Source organism: Apteryx rowi, unplaced genomic scaffold (genome assembly GCF_003343035.1).
Source record: "Apteryx rowi isolate R43461 unplaced genomic scaffold, aptRow1 scaffold_162, whole genome shotgun sequence".
NCBI lineage: Eukaryota > Metazoa > Chordata > Aves > Apterygiformes > Apterygidae > Apteryx > Apteryx rowi.
The window spans coordinates 740,184-760,161 of record NW_020447886.1 but is presented as its reverse complement, the minus strand read 5'-3'; the positions used below and the strand labels follow the sequence as shown (position 1 = coordinate 760,161).

At 39.4% G+C, this 19,978-nt stretch overlaps 1 protein-coding gene across 1 annotated transcript in view; it reads left to right on the top strand.

The window, feature by feature from the left end:
• The window catches only part of CTNNA3 (catenin alpha 3), a 584,821-nt gene that overhangs the window by 526,885 nt on the left and 37,958 nt on the right, over nt 1-19,978 (top strand). The window contains exon 15 of the mRNA XM_026059969.1: nt 1,046-1,227. Coding sequence (XP_025915754.1) covers nt 1,046-1,227 — 182 coding nt within the window. The remainder of the gene's footprint in view (nt 1-1,045; nt 1,228-19,978) is intronic.

Here is a 19,978-nt window from a genome sequence, read left to right as displayed (position 1 = left end):
ACAAAAAGCGTATGTCTTTTTTTTTCCTGGAAGCAACCAGAGGTGGCCACATTAAATCTTAGTCACAGTCTAGTTTCTGGCCTGTCTCTTAGACGAAAGGTTTATCTAACCCTTCTCTGGAGCAGACTGATAACTGATAACCTTGCTCAGAAGGAAGAATAGTAAGTAAAAACATTTCCGTTCTCACCATGCTGCGTTTTCAGAAGTTTCACTATTGATAGAAATCAAATCCTTTTTAGAAGAGATTAATGCTTAAATATAGGAAGGATATGTGCATTCAGTGTAGATTGAACGTTCTGATTCCATAGTCTGAATTTTCACAATCACACCACATTTCCAGCCATACTAAACCTTTATGTGAAACAGTTTTAGCCTATGGAATGTTTGCAAACAGTCCAGTCTAGACCTGCAGCCGGGTTCGGGTCTAGGTCCTGTCTGAGCACTATTTGACTGTGGCTTCATTTGAATACTGGATTTTTTTAATAGTCATTCAAGATACCTGTTTGGTAATCTTACCACATGTTGATCTCTGACATGTTGATCTAGTTCTCTATTTTTTTCAAAGACAGAAGATGTGTGTCTAAACAAATTCTTACAGTGAGCGTGTGGACCCTCAGGGAGAGAGGGCAAGCATACCTGAAAATTTTAGGACAGCTAGACCTCTTTCTTTCATCTGTTCTGCCTGAAAGATTATTGCATTTTGCTACTTGAACATATATCATATTACCTCGGCTACTTAATCCCTAAAAAGAAGATAAATCTATCAGTCATACTTTGTAATGTCCGTTTGGGAATATCATTGTTTCTCTTACCACATTAATATTAATAGTTTCATGGACAATGCTGTCCTAGTCAGTGGGATAATCTATTTGGCTCAGCCTGTGATAGCATACAGATTTTGAAATTCAAAGGTGCTTAGGCTGGAATGGTTGACTCACGCCACAGTGTGTTTAAAGTATATATTTAATAATACTCAATGATTTTGTTTTAAACAAACACCTGATACAGACAGATGTTTTGCAAAGTAAATTATTTTATGTTTCAGGCAAAGATGACTCAACTGCCAGAGGCTGAAAAGGAAAAGATAGCTGAACAAGTGGCTGACTTCAAAAAAGTCAAGAGTAAGCTTGATGCAGAGATTGAAATATGGGATGATACCAGCAATGACATCATTGTTTTGGCCAAGAGGATGTGTGTGATTATGATGGAGATGACTGACTTCACAAGGTAATTATGCAAAAAATGATCTTCAATATTTATGAATGTTGGAGGCCATTATCACATTGGTATGGCAAGAAATACTGAGTTTTTAATGTCAGGTGAGTGTCTTTACAAAATTGAGTGGCTAAGTTAATGTAATTAGCTTTACAACAGTAGCTAGGAATACTGAAATGCTGGAAGGGAGGTTTGAAGTTTTGAACTGTGCTTGTCCTGAAATCTTTTTTTTCTTTGTTCTCTTTTATTCATTTGGTTGGTTGGTTGAGGTTTTTTCACATTTCTTAGCACTTCACTTTCATTAAAGAGGAAAAATAAAAAAGTGACAAAGTAATGTGAATTCTCTAGTTAGCCAAGAGCTCAATTTTAAACTGTAATTCTGTCTCATCTGTTATTCTTTCTGCTTGTACCATAGCATGCTGTCAAGCAAGTAGCTTAATCCAGTCATGCATAAAGCATATACTCTACAGAGCATATGTCTAGCAGTGTACATTCAGACTGATGCTTATTTCATACCACATTGCCTGCCATTGCTTTCATGGGAGCTGTATCATGCTGCTGTGTATAGCTTTGAAGAACAGAATGCCCTATTGTAGATAGCTTTCAAAAAGTGTATTTCTCTCTACTACCAGTATATGCACTGTGATCCAGTATATGCTCTGTGATAATTGTATACATGAAACAATCTTCAGAAGCTTTTTCTGCTATGCACAGAATACATACATGTTCAGTAATTTGCATCAAATGAATGACAGCAAGGGGAGGTACTGTTTTTTTCATATGGTTATTAATAAAGTAATTGTTGATAGGTAGTGAAGCCTTAAAACACAACCACTCTAATGCACTTCATATTTCATAAATTAATACTTGTTTGAAAAAAAAATTCCTTTCATGCAAGATACAAATTCAAATCTACAAATTGGACAAATTCTCCAGTGGTGTAAACTAACAGTGTTGCATAGAGCTGAACCAGCTAACAAAGCTGAGCTCTGGCTTAGGCCTGTTTTGAGAAGGACAGGTGTTGCATTTTCTCATGCTAGTACTTCTCAAATTACCTTCATGTGGGAGAGGCTTAAAGACCTGTGTCTAGATCTCTGAAAGCCTTCTATTTTCTTTAAGAGTGTCTTCTTTTAATGAAAAGAAAAGCTTGTGCTATAAAGTCAGCCTTTACAATTAAAATCACCTCTTTCACCAGAGTTCCCTAAATTAATAGGTTTAGATTAATCAAGATTAACAGAGTCAATTTACGTTCCTGGTCTGTGGCTCTCAGTTGAACGCAGCATAATGTACAGCTTCAAGTCCAAGAGCAGCTTTTGTCCAGTGTTCCTGATCTCCAAAGAGTCCACTGAGAACTGTAAAAAGACTCTGGTGGAACAACTCACTTGAAGGGAAAAATTAAAATCTAATGGGGAGAAAGAGGGGAAATCCTAGTCTTTACTTACGAGTACTATAGGTGCAATAAAATGAGAAATTCTCTCTCTTTTAAATACTTCGGAAATTGTACTTTGTCAAATATGCTTCTAATATGTTAAAAATCATACAAGCATAATCAGTCCATAAACACCAATGGAATGGGATTGTCCACTGCAATATGGCTGCTTTGCTTTCTCTCCCGGCGCAAAGAAAATCAGAAACCATGATATAGGTCTGACTACGGACCAGGGTCTAAACCATTCCTGGCTTGGAGCTGTAACATTCTACTATGTCTTTCATCACAGAAAGCAACACTTCTGGGTAGAGATAAGCACTGCTGAAGATCTGATTGTACTGTAAAATTTATATGGATAGGTAGGAACTGCAGTACTGGAAGATTATTTTGAATATTCTCTTCCCAATTTTAGGAAATCCAGTAATCTTTTTACTTTGTAGATGTTTAGACTGTAGTTTGAGATACGCAGGTATATACAAGATACTCCAGTATTTATGTGTTTGATGCTTAAGTTGCAAGTTGTTGGGGGTAGGACTTTTCCTTTCAAGTGTTTGGCTCCATTTCTAGCACTGTTAGTAACAGGAACCAAGGGTCCCCCTACACTGTTCCAGAAATAATAATGCCTTACAACATACCAGGATACTTTTGTATCTTAGATAATTTTATCTCACACCTTTTGTAACCTGTGTTTGAATATGTCTGTTAGTAATATGCTTTCAAGCCAGTTCTTTTGTTTCTTCTTTAATGATGCCAGACACAGTCTTCAGAAATGAAGGTTTGTATTTATCTAAAGAGTAGGTGAAAGGGTGTGGATCTTCCCTTCCTGTTATTGTTGCAGTATCAACAGGTGACAGTAGTTAGCGCTGAGGAAAACCATGGCTTTCTCCCTTCCTTCGTCATGAAAATCTGGGGCTGAAAACTGCAGAGGCCATGGCAAGCACCAGCTCATCTTAGAGTTTGATCTCACCAGTCTGTAGTTCAAAGCTCTGAGACATGGAAGAAATAAAAGTTTCTGACGTTTTCTACTTGTTACATTGGAAGCTACTCAGGGAAATAGTAAATTTCCCTGTTTGTGTCATTTGTTATCTCAGCTGATTTCTGTTTTCCTTCAAATGTGTTACTTTGCATTCATTTTTGTTTAATCTCATTGAGTGTTTTACAAAGCTCTAGTCTCTCAAGGTCACCTTGCCATCTCAATGTGTTCTAGTATGTTTATTATCCTGAACTTTTATATAACAGTAGTATATTTAACTAAAATCAAGTCAGTGTTAGTCTCAGAATTGCTCATTATTCAGATGGAAGGTAATTGGAATGATGCTGGCATAAAGTGTTGACATTTATGCCTCAGATCCTTAATAAAAATACTTCAGGCTGACTTCAGTAAACGCCAGTGATAACAGGTAGTTGTTCCATGGAAGTCACCATCTAAAGGAGCCTATATGGATTAGCTTCATTACTTGGTTATAGGGCCAGGTGCCTCTTCTCTTTTTGACTCTTGCCAGAAGGTTCCTTCAGAAACTCATTTCAAACAATTCTTCACCAGCTGAACCTTTATGACCATGTCCTACTGAACATGTTGATGACGGCATTTCCTGCATATACTCTGCAAATAGACATTAGGCCAGGATATTATATTTGTATGTAATATGCATTTTTCCAGGTTTCTTTAAACTTTTTATGTCCTACATGATATAAATGAGTTAAAACTCCATGATGAACCTTGCTGTCATGAACCATCCATTAAATCATTGTCATATAAAGCTTACACCTGATAGAAGGAAAACTAATTGAATAAGAGAAGAGTGGAAAGCTGTTCTTGGAAGTTTGTAGCAGTGAGCAACAGCTGCTGATCAGTGGTATGGACACTGTAATCAGGCCTGTTTACCCAAAACTGGTTATTTTGATTAGTGGAATCTATTAAAAATTTCTTAAAAATGTCATCACATTTATAGCAGGAACTGAGCTTTGGCCCTGATAAGCAGAAGTGGAGGCAGTGGATAACAGGCATATGCTGTGCTGAAACACTGCTGGAAATTATCTAGATGCTAGTTTTAGTATCTTTAGTATCTTTGGGTGGGCTACAGTAAACAAGGCAAAAAGACCTAGGACGATGAAACTGTCCCTATGCTGTCATGGTTTCAAAAGCAAAGACATTCACTGAAGCAGGAGAAAGAAGTGAGGTATCAGTGGTCTGCTGATGTTTTCTGCCCGTATATTCAGCCTGTAGCTATAGTCCTGCTTCTGTTTTTCTCTTGAAACAGCATCTTGGTTTGGCTTTGCTGTTATCCCAGTGGTTGGCCAGAAACCTGTAGTCCTCTCTCTGGCCTTATGCAGAAAAATGCCAGACTTGGGAGACAGTCCGTTTGTGCCTGTCTCGCTCCTGTTTTCCCCCTCTGAATATGCGGGAGATGTGCTTTGTCGCTCTTCTCTTCAGGGGGCCTTGCCTGAGTAGGCATTTTCAGAGCACTGTGCTAAGTCAGGATCTATCCAAAGTGCATACCTGCATCTTCTTTCAATGCCTACTTCACAGAACTGTGCAGGATAGGTGTTTTTTTGTTTTTGTTTTTTGTTTGTTTTTAATAGCTCAGTAATTTGCTCAAGATGGCAGGAGATTTGGTTTCTTTGGTTAGTGGGGGTTTGAACTAACTTTTCACCTTCCAGAGTATTAGAATATTTTATTTGGAACTGTGGAAGATGCTTTAAAACCAAACATCCCAAGGATGTTTCCGTGTGCAGAAGAGAAATTTGCTTGGCTAGTGTTTTGGGAACTCTGCTCCCAGAACTGCTTACCTGTTTGTCCATTGACTGTTCAATATTAGCACTAACATTAAATATTTGTTGAATACTTTGGGACTGGAAGATGAATACTAGTTTCCTCCCTTTCAGAATCATCATTACTGTGGAGTCCTCCTAACACATGGTGTACCCTGTAGCCCAGCAATTGTGATGTTTCTTAATGAGAGGTGACAAAAGATGTGGGTTCATGTTTCTATGCAGTGAGGTCAGTCTTGGTCCAGATTTTGTCACCATGGTGAATGTTACTCAGTTATGTTAAGGGGAAGGGAAGGCAATGTTTCTGCCTTTGGTTCAGCTTTTGAAAGGCTTCTATGTCCTGGAAAAGGGGTGACATTTAAGACACCCCCTTGCCCTTAGTTTTTCCTGTTGGCCATCTTAGATGACTTGTGTCATTACAATTTTGGTTTTTGTAGATCCCATTTTGAATTATTAAACTTCCCTCATTTACAGGGTGTTCTGGTGTCTAACAGCACAGCGTGTGATGTGATGATTGCTGAAGATGTATTTAGGTGCTGTAATACTCATCTTAGAGTAGTTAGGAGTAGTTCTTTATGGTGTTGAGTTTCCACTTCTTTACCAGAGACAGAGCTGACTTGCTGTGTGGCTGTATAGTATTTTAAAGAAAGAGCTTCTGTCTTCTCAATGAATTAATTTTTTCCCCTTTGAATTGGACATTTAAGTGGATATAATATTTTGAAAGAATCTGTATAAACATAAAGCAGTAAACACCTATTCCTGTGAACACATTTTATTCATTGGTTGGAAAGCAGCTATCTTCACAGTTAGACAGAAGACTCATGTGGAGGGCAGCCCAGCCAGGCTCCTTCCCCTTTTATAAACTGTTGGAGGGGGGGGGGGGGGGCTGAGCTGAGGGATCTCTGCATCAGCCAGTTTAGGGAAGTGACCTGTAGTGAGCGAGTTATTCTGCAGATAAGGCTCTTCCAGGTCAAAGCAGGAATAAGCAGGGAATCTGCGAGTTGTTCTTTCATCTGATCTGGCTTTTTCACCACCACCTTATTTCGTATATGGCAGGTTATAAATTCACAGGCTCACGTTAGAAAAGTTAGCTCTGCAGCACAGGACAGTATGCATATGGATTTCATTATTTTACCTAAACCATGTGAATTCTTATCGCCCAAAGGAGGTGGATATATTTCAAATGTAGCCAGGATACAAAAGGAGTAGAAGTTACAAGTCTCATACACTGAATATTGAAAAGAGGTATTGTTCTTATATAAGATGAAGGAGAATTTTCTATGAGGAGTTGTAAACAGAAAATTTGTGTGCTGGGTTGCCCTGAAGGTCCATTTAGCCCAGGATCCTGCCTCAGACAATTACTAAAAGCAGATGCCTAGAAAAGCATATCCTATTCCCTGCAAGACCCAGCTAAATTGGTAGCAATCAATACATTTAACTTGCTGCTTATACTTCAGTAGATACGACATTGTTTCAGTGTGTTGGTTGTTGTTGTGTCTAACAAGCTGAATAGAAGGAAAAAGAAAAGAACAGAACTGCCTGTTGAACAGGCGGCTAGACTTTCGGAGGGCAGGAGGAGGCTAGTTTGAATTGTGGGCATGGGATCTCTGATCTGGGAAGTAAATGTCTCTACTATGCACTGTGCTTTTTGGTTAAAATCTTGGCCTGTGAACCAGTTGGTTCACCCCAAAAGAGCTTACAAAGATTTGGCAGCGAAGAAAATACAATTTTGTGGAACAAGGAACTCTGAAGAAGCACACACAAACAACTACATTAGGGTACAGCTAGCTTATGTGGCTCAGAGTTGTCTTAAGAAAGGCTGGCTACAACTTCGTGAGCAGTTAATTCAAAGCTGTCCTCTGAGTTTTGAAGTTACTATTTTCCAAAGCTGTATTTTACAGAAACCAAGTATGTTGCTAATAAACAGGCTTGGATACATTATTGATCCAGGGTCCCAAGTGCACTCATTTTTCTCTCAGCCGGAAGATGCTTTGTTCTTTTTTTCCAAGCTTTTCTGACCATTCTCCAATTACATTATTGGTAAGGAACCTTGCAGTGCTTTTGAAATAACTGCTCATTTTTATGCTTGTCCCCAGTATAGGCCTGAACTGTGCTTTTAAGCACATGGAGAAGTGTGGAACAAAATTACCCCAGAGAGAGCACTGGGGCGGGGAGATACGCACAGGCTTATGTCTGTATTTCCCCTTGGGAAGCAAGGCTGGCGTGCAGTTGTGTCTGTCCTCTGCCAGTATTTTCAAATGTACAACAAGCAGAGCAACCCCTCGAAGGATGGGATTTTGGCCTATGTAAACGTATTCATGTAGTTGTACAATTATTTGAACTGTTTTCTTCCTTGTTTTTGTCGTGTCAYGTTACATTTTGCCTCAAGTCCCTGTAAAAAAGCATGAATATTTATTGATCAAAAGTATCTAAATTTAAGCAGAAGTAAAAGCTTTTGGTTTTGAGGGGGAAATGCATTTAATCATCATGTAGGTCAGTCACACCTCAATGTTTTGTTTTTCTGCTATGTCTCGTATAGCAGTAGATAGAAATAAATTAGCCATCTACTACAATAGTTTTCATAACATTCTGGTGAAAATATTCTAATTTCTCTGCTGATTGACTAAAAAAGTACAAGAAAAATCACTGCTTGATTGATTTTTTTGAGCTTTATGGGTAAATGGAACAGGATTTTTTTCCCCCTTGCCACAGCAAATTTATAATTAAGACGGTATTTATCATTGTATGAACACAAGTTTTCTTTTTCTAAAATAACGTCTCTAATTAAAGCAATGCTTAGGATCAGAACACTGCAGTCTTTAATGGATTCATACTGAGACAGTAGCAAAACGGGGTCCGTTTTTTAAGTATCTAGGTATTCACAGCTTACCGTTATTTCAGTAAGCAGTTTCACTGCTTTTGAGAGTCCACAGCCACTCAGTGATTGCATCGTAAGAAGAGAAGAAACAACTTTCTCTTAAGTATTTATATATATCAAGAATTATCCAAACATGGAAGGTTGTAAAAGTTTTGTCAACAGTAATATTGTCCCACTGAGTCATCAGAAAGGCCAGTGTTATTTTGGAGGAGTCGGCAACATGGTGAAGTAGGTGAACTTAGGGTTCTATCCTGATCAACTTTGCTAGAGCTCATTATAGAAAGATTTAAGATAAATTTATTTTTAAAGCAGGTGAAATTCAGTTGTGTACACACATATTTGCACATACGCATGTTGTTTTGTCATACTTCCTTTGAGAAAAAGAACTACTAAGATTTACTTGAGACAATATATTAGATTAAGCAGTTAAGATTTTAATGTTAAAATGAGCGGCATAATTATGTTATGCTAGAAAAGCTAGAATAGTGTAAATGTTATTTATTTGACTAAGATTTTGGCAATATTTGCAGGATATTGACTGTCCTGCCAGAATTACATGTATATTAACTAGCAGCCTCAGGCAGTGGTTACCCTCAAGTAGAAACATGGTCTCTCAGATTTGTAAAAGATTGTTGAGATATGTCAAGTTAATTCATATCATGTAATGCAGAATCGGYTGACATTGCTCCTCCTGTACATCACAGAGCTTCTAAAATATATATAAATTTAGCKTTCACAGGTGAGGATTTTGAAGGTAAAAATCCTGCCTCTGTAATCCTTCTCATCTCATAAGACTTTGAATCTGAATTTCATGTGTGGTACTAGTGAGTGTTTATTCATATGTTATTTATATGGAATATGATCATTCATACCATATATAATACTCATATGGTTGCCATCTGTTCTTGCAAATACTTTGATGGTAATAATGKTTTTAGGTGTTCCAAATCTAAAACCAGAGATATGTCAGCAAATATTTGATCAGAAGCAGCATTAACTATTCTGGTGGCCTCATCTTTTGAGTGCCCAGTATAAGATGTTTTAAGAGGTAGTGATTTTATGAAGTGCTAAGGATTCATCTCTGACAGTATGATTTCTAAAAAATTTCATGAGGAAGACATCTAGATTTCTTAATTATTTTCTGTAATTATTGATTGGCTATGACAAAGTATTAATCACCTTGTGGAATCGAAATCTTGGAGCCAAAAGCAAAGTATTTAATATGTATCTGTAAATTTCGCATTTTACATCTAACTAATTAGATTTTTTTTTTTAAATTTACCTTTCAAATGAAAAAAGCAAATTTTGTTTTAGGTTGGGGAAGGTGTTTTGCTGGAGCAAAGAGTTCTGCTTAACCCAAAATGAGTAATTATATTTTTTAAATGTAATTACAAGGTTTGCAGAAGTGTTTCTCCAAAGTAAATATGTTTCATTTAAAAGATGTTGAATTTAAACATCTGATTCCACCCCCAGCTTTTGGCTAAAATAATTTTTGATTTCTTTCTAAATTCGTTTCAGCCAAATTTCACATTCTGGATAAAAGTTTCAACCAGAAAATTTTACACAGCTCTGCTCTATCACTGAATCCATTTTAAATTTATTTGAAGTATCCAATTTGCCTGCAAGATGAATAGATAAGTGTTTTGGGTTTTTTTTTCTTCTATGGTATGCATAATTAACATAAATAGTAATCTTAATAAATGCAATAAATTGTGAAAGCATGATCTATTTTAGATTTTGTTTGTTATGAATTATAAGTCAGAGTTTACTTTTGAACTGTGAAACAAGCAGGATTGTTCCAAATGGGTAAGCAGTATGCAACAACTATTAAGGAGGTTAGGTGAGAATGTGATGTCAGAAGACATTTGCTGTTTTGCAGGTAAACAAAGCATGTTCAATACACATAAACCACCAGCTAATGACCAAAATAATGAATTCAGCATTGTTTTTTCCTTTAGAACATGATTGTAACAAAATCTGGCTAAACTGTGCACAGCTCCCTTCTGTAAATTTTTTGCCATTGCTCACAATTGGAACAGAGATACTAACTGGAATGGATAAACCAAAGTCCATGTTGATGCTAAGGCCGGGAGAGCATCCCTAGAGCACAGAGGGGAGTCATTAGAATACCTATGGAGGCCCATCTTCAGTACGAAATTTTCTAAAGTTGGCTTTGTTTTGAATCTGCATTTTATTCTTGTGTTACTTTTGCAGCCTCCTTCCCGTCTCTTTTACATGATCTCCATTGTTCATTTTAAACAATTTTTTTTACACACTTAACTCTACTGCATCAAAAAAAATCTGCCTTCACTTTGTACAGTCTAGAGCTTTTCTGTCATCTCTCACTCAGTACTGCTTGTTTCCAGTCAGCTCATAATACCACCTTACTCCTTTTCCACTTACTAGATTTTTAAACAGGTCCTTTCTATGCTGTACTGTGGGAGTACTTGTTACTCTCCTTCAAATCCCTCCCTGAAACTCTCCTGGTTACTGTTGAGAAGTTGACACCAGCAAGCATGTTAGTTTGCTGGGGTCTCTCCATATCCAGTGGATCCAGACTCATCTCACTGCTTATCAGTTTGTTCCTGCCAACTCAATCATGGAAGAAAATTAGGTTGGAAGGGACCTCTGGAAGTCATATAGTCCAACCTCTTCAAAGCAGGACTGATGTTTTAGATCTTAGGCAGTTGCCCTGTCAAGCTTTGTAAGTTTCAAGGATAGAGATTCCATCATGCCCAACCTCTCTGGGCAACCTGTTTCGGTGCTTCACCTCTCTTGTGGTAAAGAATTTTTCCCTTGCATCTTTCAGGAATTTTTTAGCTGCAATTTGTGGCCACGGTCCTCATCCTCTTTGCTGTGCACCTCTGAGAAAAGCCTGTCTGTCTTCTCTATATCTTCCTCATTAGGTAGCGGAAGAATGCAGATTAGATCTCTCCTCAGCCTTCTTTTCTTGAGGGTAAAAAACCTTATTCCCTCAGTTTCTGCTCCATACATTATGTTCTGCAAGCCACCTAACCATCTTTGGACTCTGTTCAGTTTGTCAGAGTCTCTGTAGCACTGCGGGCCCAGTATTAGACAAAGTATTGCAGATGCAGCCTCACAAGGGCCAAGTACAGGGCCATCACTTCACCCCTTGGCTATGCTCTTGCTAATGCAGCCCATTACACACTGCTGCCTCACCTTAGGTCTTTTTCTGCAAAGCTGCTACCTAACAGAGTTAGTCCCCACTCTGAGCTGATACATGGAATTATTCCATCCCATGTACAGGACTTTGCATTTGATTTTGATTAATTTCATGAGGTTTCTGTAAGCCCATTTTTCCAGCTTGCTGAGGTCCTTCTGAATGGCAGCCCAACCCTTCAAGTATCAACCACTACTTCAAGTTGGTGTCATCTGCAAAGTTCCTGAGGGTGTGCTCYGTCCCATCATCCAAGCCATTGATGAAGGTGTTAAACAGTTCGGCCCCRCTATCAACCCCTGAGGTACACTGCTCGTAACAGTGTGTCACTGTTGAACCGCTGACCTTTACCTGTGAGACCAGCAGGCCAGCCACTTTTTCCACAGACTTTGTAGTCCACCTATCTAGCCCTCTGTCTTCAGTTGGGCCACGAGGATACTGTGGGAGACTGTGTCAAAAGCCTTGTTAAAGTTAAGGAAAACAACATCCACTGCTCTCCCTCAGCCACAGAGCTAGCCATTTCATCACAGGAGGCAGTCGGTCCCCCCCATGATTTGCCCTTGGTAAGTCTGTGCTGTCTGTTTCTAATCATCTGCCTGTGCTGGAGGTGCCTTCCACAGGGACTTGTTCCATAGTTTTCCCAGGGACTTTGGTGAGGCTGAATAGCCTGTAGTTCTGCAGATCCTCCTTACCTTTTTGAGACCAGTGTTTCTTCTTTTATGTTAGCCAGACAGAGACCATTCCTTTGTACCGTAGCTGGACAGCATGTACCCCAGTGGGTCAGGACAGTGGCAGGGTTCATGGTAGTAATAACTATTGCAACATCTGATTAGTAACTTCTAAAATTTTGAAGATTTGCAACCACACTGTATTCCCTGTTCCTTCACAGCCTCTCTTGAGTTCGTTGCAGTTTGAAGTTACAAATGTATTACTCAAAACTAGAAGTTTCTAGAATAGATCAGTCACTTTAGTTCCCTTTGTGAATGCTAGTTAACATCCACAAAATACAGTTAACATGATATAATTTACCTAGTAACTCTTGGTTATTAATCTGTGCTGCAAAGGCATTGCTTATGTCTTCCCTGAATTCTGATCTTTTCTTCATGCTATTGTTTCCAGCTCTAGAAAAACAGAATTACGATTTGTGAGCCAAGTTATGATTCCTAAGAAAGTCCACAGTGGAAAGCATTAGATTGGGAATAGGCAAATTTCGCAAGATTTTTAAGAACTGTTTTGAATCATTGTTAGATCTGTGTTGAGCTGATCTGTGCCCTGCCACCCTCCCCCCCTCCCCTGCCCCAAACCACCCCCATGTGGTGAGAGGGATAAGCTTCTCCTAAATCTCTTAAAACAGTCAGTGAGGGAGCAATTGTATACTGGGAGAATGCAGGCTCTTCAGCAAAATGCCAGGACAGAAGGAGGACCTGTTACTATTATTTATTTCTCCCGGTGACCTAACTACATTGCAAATCTCCTTCTACACTAAGTTTTTGAAATTATTTCACTATTTTTCTAATTGCCTCTTTCCTTGGAAGGGTAAAGCATTCACAGTTTGGTCTTTTATTCAAGAATTATAAAAAGCAAAACAAGCTTGCTTTCTTTGTGCACCTTTCATTTCTTTCTGGGTCAAAACTGAAAGTGAACATAATGTTTTTTATTATTGAGCTTAGTGGTTACGTTTAGACCTTCAATAAAACAAAATGGCAGAAATAGTTATTTTAGTTGGACTTTCGACCTTCCTAATTTCCATTTTTATACTGGCAGTCTTACACTTGAAAGTCATTCTGAAAATTTTCATTTTTCCTGGGAGAAAGTCAGGAGTTTATGTAAGTAGTAGAGCTCATTAATGAAATCATTTTTGTGCAGACATGAGGAAACAAGCTCTTCCAAAAGAATGTTTTAATTGGGTGGAAACAAGAATCACTTGGCATTTGAAAATAACTCTTGAATTTCATACATACAGCTGGACTTTGACAGGTCTGAGCCTTGTTCTTACGGTAGGACAATTAGCATCTCAAAATTATGTCCACCACAAAAGCATGGATATAGCACTGTACCCCCAGAGGAGAGAATTCTACTCAAATCTGGTTAAAAGTCTGTGTTAAATTCCTTAATTTAAAACAATTCTGGTGATGCTTACCTTCTGCAGTATCCTTCTAGTGGACTTGCTGCTGGACTGTACAAAGCCATTTGTGAATCATGTTTCTTTCATGCAATAGATTGCCTTGTGCCATGGAAGCTGTGATGATGGATCCCTCTTATTAGTACAATTACGTGCTCCACATCTTAAAAGAATTTTATAAATTTAAGACCAAGAAAACGTATTCCATGTTAAATAGCCTCTTGAAGTTTACCATTTCTGTACACTATATACATTGTTCTTACTGATATGTTTGAGTTATACCTCGTATATAGGTAAAAAGTATGCGTAAGACAGAGCAATATATTAACAGGAATGCTAAAATATTTTTTAAAACCAGCCTTATCTCAGTAAGAGGGTAACTAGTACTTCCTTCAGAACAACAGGTCCTCTAGAAGTCAGATAATAAATCACTATTGTTGCTGCTTCTCTGTCTTTCCTCCTCTGGGAGATTTGAATGAATTCCTTCTTTTTAAGCAATCTTACAAGTAATCCAATAGTTATTTCAGGACACTTAGTATTTCTTGATACATGTGCTACAATCTTTAGCATAGAAATCGAGGCAAAAAAAGGAAGGTATTAAGACATGTTTATTTGTAGGGCCAGGCAGTTTAACAAGGAACTAAACTCCTCATGTACGTAAGCGAATAACTTGATAAAATAGGGACATAAGCTTACAGCTAATACAACTGGTCATTAAAATAGGATGAGATGTGAGGATATCTCCTTGTGCCAGAAAGCTCTCTCTTTTGCCTTTCATCTTTCTGGGCTATTGTACTCCAAGGGCAAAGTGAGTTCAGGGCTTGCCGGTATTAGCACCTGCCAGCTGAGACAACAAGTTTAAAGCAAGAGGGGTTCAGGCAGTAACTGAACAGCTGCCAGGCCACTGTTGAGGCAGCTGGGCTCTGGTTTCTGTGGCAGCACAGGCCAAGGGAGAAGCTGTGCCTGTGTGAACAGCATTAGGCTTAGCACTGAGCAGGTTGCAGTGCCACCTCGCAGCAGTATAAGTTGTACTTCATGGGGCATTCACCATTTAGCAGGGATGGGCAGAGATGGATACAGCTCTCGAGCAAGGAGGAGCAGGGCATCCCAGAAGTGCCAGGCAGCTGTCATGCAGCACTAAACTACATGCTCATTCCAGCCTCCTGCTACGTCAGCCAGCACCACTGCTCCAACTAAGGCTGCTCCAGTCCCGTCCGTGTTACTCTTCCTCCTTGTCCTTGAGGCAGCAGGGGTGAGAGCCTAAGGATGTGAGGATGCAGGCCAGTGTTGGAGCGGCAAGGGCCACCTGCTTCCTAAAGGTGGCAAGCCAGGAAAAAAGGTGGCCCCAGGGCACAGTCCCACAGCATCTGGACATGGTGGACAGAGCAGGATCACTGACAGTCCCAGACAAGGAAAGAAATGAAACAGGTCCAGAGTCCATCCAGGGACTCAGCCAGAAGCAAAAGCAGACTTGGCCAAAGGCTACAGTGCACGTGTGAGGGGTCCTTCCAGGAGACAAGATATTTGTCTCGGTATTAACTGTTAATCAGTATTAACTGTTCAGAGAAAGAGAGCTCCAGGGCTCCAGGTGAGGCTGCTCAGGACAGTTAAGGCCTACTGAAGCACTCAGAGACCTGACAGCTGGAGCTGAGTGTTGTTTCTTCTCCATCCCTCTTCTGAGTTCATCCTGATGGCTGGGGGCCACAGCGGGGAAAGCCAAGAGGAAAGTGTCCAAATGGGATATAGGGCCCTGATCAGTCACGTACTACAGTATGCTTTTTTTAAGGCAGTGTTCAGGAATGCGACAGCTTTTGTAGCATTCTCCAACTGGGATGGCTGTGAGCAGGCCTTTTGAACTTCTGTGGCTTGTCAAAAGACTCTCTTTTTTTATTTTGCTCAAGCTGTTGTTTGGTAAGAATATCCAGCAATGTCTCCTACAGAAATAAAGAAATGATCATTAAAAAGGCAAAGCACCTTTGCTCTAACTTTTTCCTTTAAAATTTAGGTCTATTTTTATGGAATGTATTTGCTGTATTTTGCACATGCTATATATTTTTTGCTGTAACACCATATGTTCAGGTTCTTCTTGAATTAATCAGCAGAAATTAGAAGCCTAAACCTTTGGAAGTTTTCCAAGAAATAAAGACTGGAAACTTTGAAGTTATCAACCCTTTCATTGGAAGTGCAGGCACATCAGTTAATTAATTATGACCAGAAATTTGATATAAAAAATTATTGTTAATTTTTTTCTGTGAATTTAACATTGATTAGATTGAAAGTTGTGCCTRCTTCTACAAGAGATCCATCACATCCAGAATATGATGTACACCAGCATTTCTTTTGACTGTTTATTGTCTAAGGATGAAAAAAGCTGATAAATGACAGCTACTGTACTGTTGACCTGGCTAGTGTTTATGAAATACAAGACACAGTTTAAGTGTCAAGGCAGAGTTTGTGAACTTGATAATGCAGATGGTACCCAATGTGGGTGCATAAAAATCTGTATTAACTGTTCAGAGAAAGAGAGAAATAGTGGTTGCAGATAGTTACATAGAGTGGAAACAGATCAGTGGRACGTTATCTTAAACAGCAAAAGGGAGCACTGCTGGTGTTGTCACTGTAGACTGGTGTGTACTTCAGTGTATACATTGTAAACTGGTGTATACTTGCTTCAGCACAATTTGCAAATACTCTTCTGATGTTTGCTCGTGATTGTCAGGATGCAGATCTAGTACAGTGAGGCCTTTTCTAGACTGCTGCTCTGATTTTAGTGAGGAGGCAAGCGGGCAGTCCAGTGAGAAGGGAATGAGGAGGGCCTTGCAATCCTGGGCTTCTCAGCTCAGCTAGCTAAGCTGCCAGCTTCTCCCCTCATTTACCCCTAGGGTCAGTGCTATCAACTTTGTCTTTCTGGAACTTGCAGGTTCACTGGCGGCTGTTGCATACACAGCAAAACAGAAAGATTGGTTTTCTGCACTGTCTCTGAGCAAGGAAGAAAAGAGAAGCTACTCTTGTAGAAGTATTTTCAAATCTTAAAAATCTGCAGGTTTTTCATTTTTCTACAAAGATGGTGCCAAGTTAAAAGTACTTCAGAATTCAAAATGTTTTTCAAGCCTTCTCTGTCAACGTGTAAAACATGAAAAATCTTTGAGGGAGTAGGTTACATTTTCCAAAGGAGAGAGCTGTTGCAATATTTTAATGTGAATCAGTTACATATGTAGGCAAATGCTTCTCTTTTATATTTATGTGCTGTAAGTCCTAAGCATTGGAGAAAAATAAGGCTTTGGCCCTTTGTGTGCTGGGCATATCCCATATCCATTAAGATGTAGATGAGTTGAAGGTTTTATGGGGGTACCCAACCCTATCCAAATCAGCTAGAGCCTCCCCAAATTGTGTGCCTGGCTTTGGCCATTCGGCATATCCTAAGAAAGTTTTAGGGTGGGGAGAAGAAGTATGGTTGGAATTGTCAGTATATGAACTAAGTCTTTCCTAAAGGATTGTTTAGTTACTATGTTCCATAGCGCTTGCTAAAGTCACCCTCTTCCCTGTGCAGATGAAACCTTGCTGATTTCAGAGATATAAAGCCTTCATCTTCATAAAAACAATTCATCTGTATTCTCTCTCCTCCCCCTGTTCACCCTACCAAATGTCTGACTTTCTTCTGTCTGAATGATCGATCCACAGAAAATGGTTTCATTTGAACCTTTGATTTCTTTATGGCCAAGAGTCAAGCTGGGATGGAGTTACCATCTAATAAAACGTAATTGTTCACAGAAGCTGCCAGGCTACAAACAACCTTAGTGCATTTTCTGTATGATTGATTTAATTTACTATTCTTTTAGTTTAGTTTCCTTTTTGAATATGCATACTACTTTTCTGAGAAAAACTATTCTGAAATGCTCACCTTGGGAACATGCTGAACAATATAAACACTGCTGAACTGCTGTGTTTTCTGTTAAAAATATGACTGCAGTCTGTTCCAACTTCTTTTAATTAAACCAGGCCCTTTTGGGGTTCCCACAGCCTAGCACTGATTTTAAGACATTTTCCTTCAACGTTATACAGCATTTTTTAACACACATTTTTTATTTAATGCCTTTAAAGGCTGCTGTTTTGGTACCTTTGGGATTAAAACTGTCTTCCTCCTTAAAATGGCTCTGATAGTGGCATTCAGCTTGTCATAGCATGCCCYAATCCTGTTGTAGCGCAGCCATTCATAAAGGTCAGTGGATAGTTTTGCCTGTGTCCTACTATATTCTTGACACCCGTGAGGTATTACACTGTAGGGCAGGAGGAGGTATGCTCATACTGAGCCTCTAGCCCAAACTCCTGACTGCCTGATAGCAACTGAGAAAGCATATCTCAGCTTTTTAGTATAAAGGTGGCATTTCCTGTTTCAAGGCCTGTGTTCTGTGTAGACAGACCTTCTAGTTTGGTTGAAAGAAGGCCAACAAGAAACGGAAAACAAAGTTTGGATTTCGATGGACTGGCTTGTAACGCTAGACTTTTTGTAAGTCAGTCGGCCACCAGTGAGCTTTGTTCCAGTGGGGCTGTGTTCACACTGATAGAGTAAAACCTGGTCGGAGCACAGTGCTACCTCACTGCATCAGATCTTGTTTTCATCCAGCCAGGTTGGAGCGCAAGCTGAGTAAGTGCCCTTCTGTCTGCCAGATCCATGCGGGCAGGTGAATTATTGCTGCTTCAAGGCTGGTTTGCAGAATGACCACAGCCAGCTGACCGTTTGGAGGTCAGTATCTGTGGATATGGAGGGGGTGTAGCCTTTATGTGAGTAAATATGATATGTCTGTTTGGGCATATCTGGGTCGCACAAATGTATTCTTACTACAGAATACATCCAAAACCAATAATACCATGAATCCTTTACTGAAAAATTGCATCAGGGCTGTGACTTCAGCTCGTAGAAGATAGCAGAAGGTAGAAATGCAGCGGGATCTGTATCATGGATTGCAAACAAGATTTTCTTTCACAGTATTTTCCCATACCTGTCTCAACCCTGAAATAACAGTTCAGGTTATCTTAACAAGGTCATCTGAGAGCTTTGCCCTTTATGTCAGCGAGCAGTGGATCAGCCATATCAAGTAGTTCTGGGTGCTCTGCGGTGGCAGTGAGAAGGGGTGACACTGGGTTCAGTATACTGTGGGTGGGTGAAAATACATGGAAGGTGTCTCAGAGCTGATCAGGATATCTTTTTTTAATGGTAAACTTACTGAAGAGCTGTTTAAGGTATAAGCTTTAGTCATACTTATTTCACAGACCATTGAGATCATCTCTACATATGGGTTTCATTTATTCCCCTAAAAGAAGTGGTTTAGATTGTCAGTGAGGTCTTTTTTAGACTTGTGAAAAGGCCACCTGTCATCCACATACTGGGAAGCAAAATAAATAAATTACAGTCAAAGCTGTAAAGAAGACGTCAGGGAAAAATGGGATCCTTACACGGTTTCTTGAGTGTCACAATGTAGATAGCAAAAGTAGAGCTGTTTAAAATCCTTGATGATTATTGGGGAAGAGGGTCAGTTCTCTGAGAGGGGGGAATAAGAGGAAAACTTAACTCAAACATGGCTGTGAAGAACAGCAGACAGTTTATAAGTCTGCCCAGATAGAGCATAGCTGCTCATTTTTAACAATTTGCTCAATATTGATTTTTCCTTTTTATATACACAACTGGCACAGGAGTAGACCGAACAATGAATATATATCAAGAGAAAATGTAGTCAAGCCACAGATAAATGAAATAGAGCTTAGAAGTAACTGCCTGCCCTGAGAAGAAACACTTCTGCACAGGGTAATTGGACATTTGGATGAGGGCACACATTAGGGGCAAGAGGGAGGTGTATCCCACGCTTAGATTAATAAACAGTTGAAGTAGACCTAATACATCTTCCTTGACAAAATCAGACCTGGTAAGCTGCAGTCATGGAAAGGGAGGCCTCTTAGGCTTTGGTATACTTCAGCAAAGTTTCTGGCTTCTAGTAGCAAAGGGCATGTGTCTGGCTGTTCTTTCTGCAAAGAATAAGGACTGAAGAAAGTCCCTCTTTGAACTCTCTTAGGGACTCAGCCCCATTCTCATCTTTGCATTACCTGTGGCGGACCTGTCTCTCTTATCCAGCTGAATTCTTTCTGGTTACTCTGTGTGGGCAGGAAGATAATCATCTTAAAAGAGCTGTGTAATTTTTACTTAAGCAATATTTACTGTTGATAGGACATAAACTTTGTCTCTTCCTTACTAGCTAAGTGACAAGTTGTAGGCATATGTGTGATGTGCATTGGAGACCAGTTTAAATCCATTTTTTGGGGGCGGATGCTTTGGGCTGAGACTTAAATGCTATTTTTCTGGCCCTTTTGTGAGCACACTGTGACTAGGTG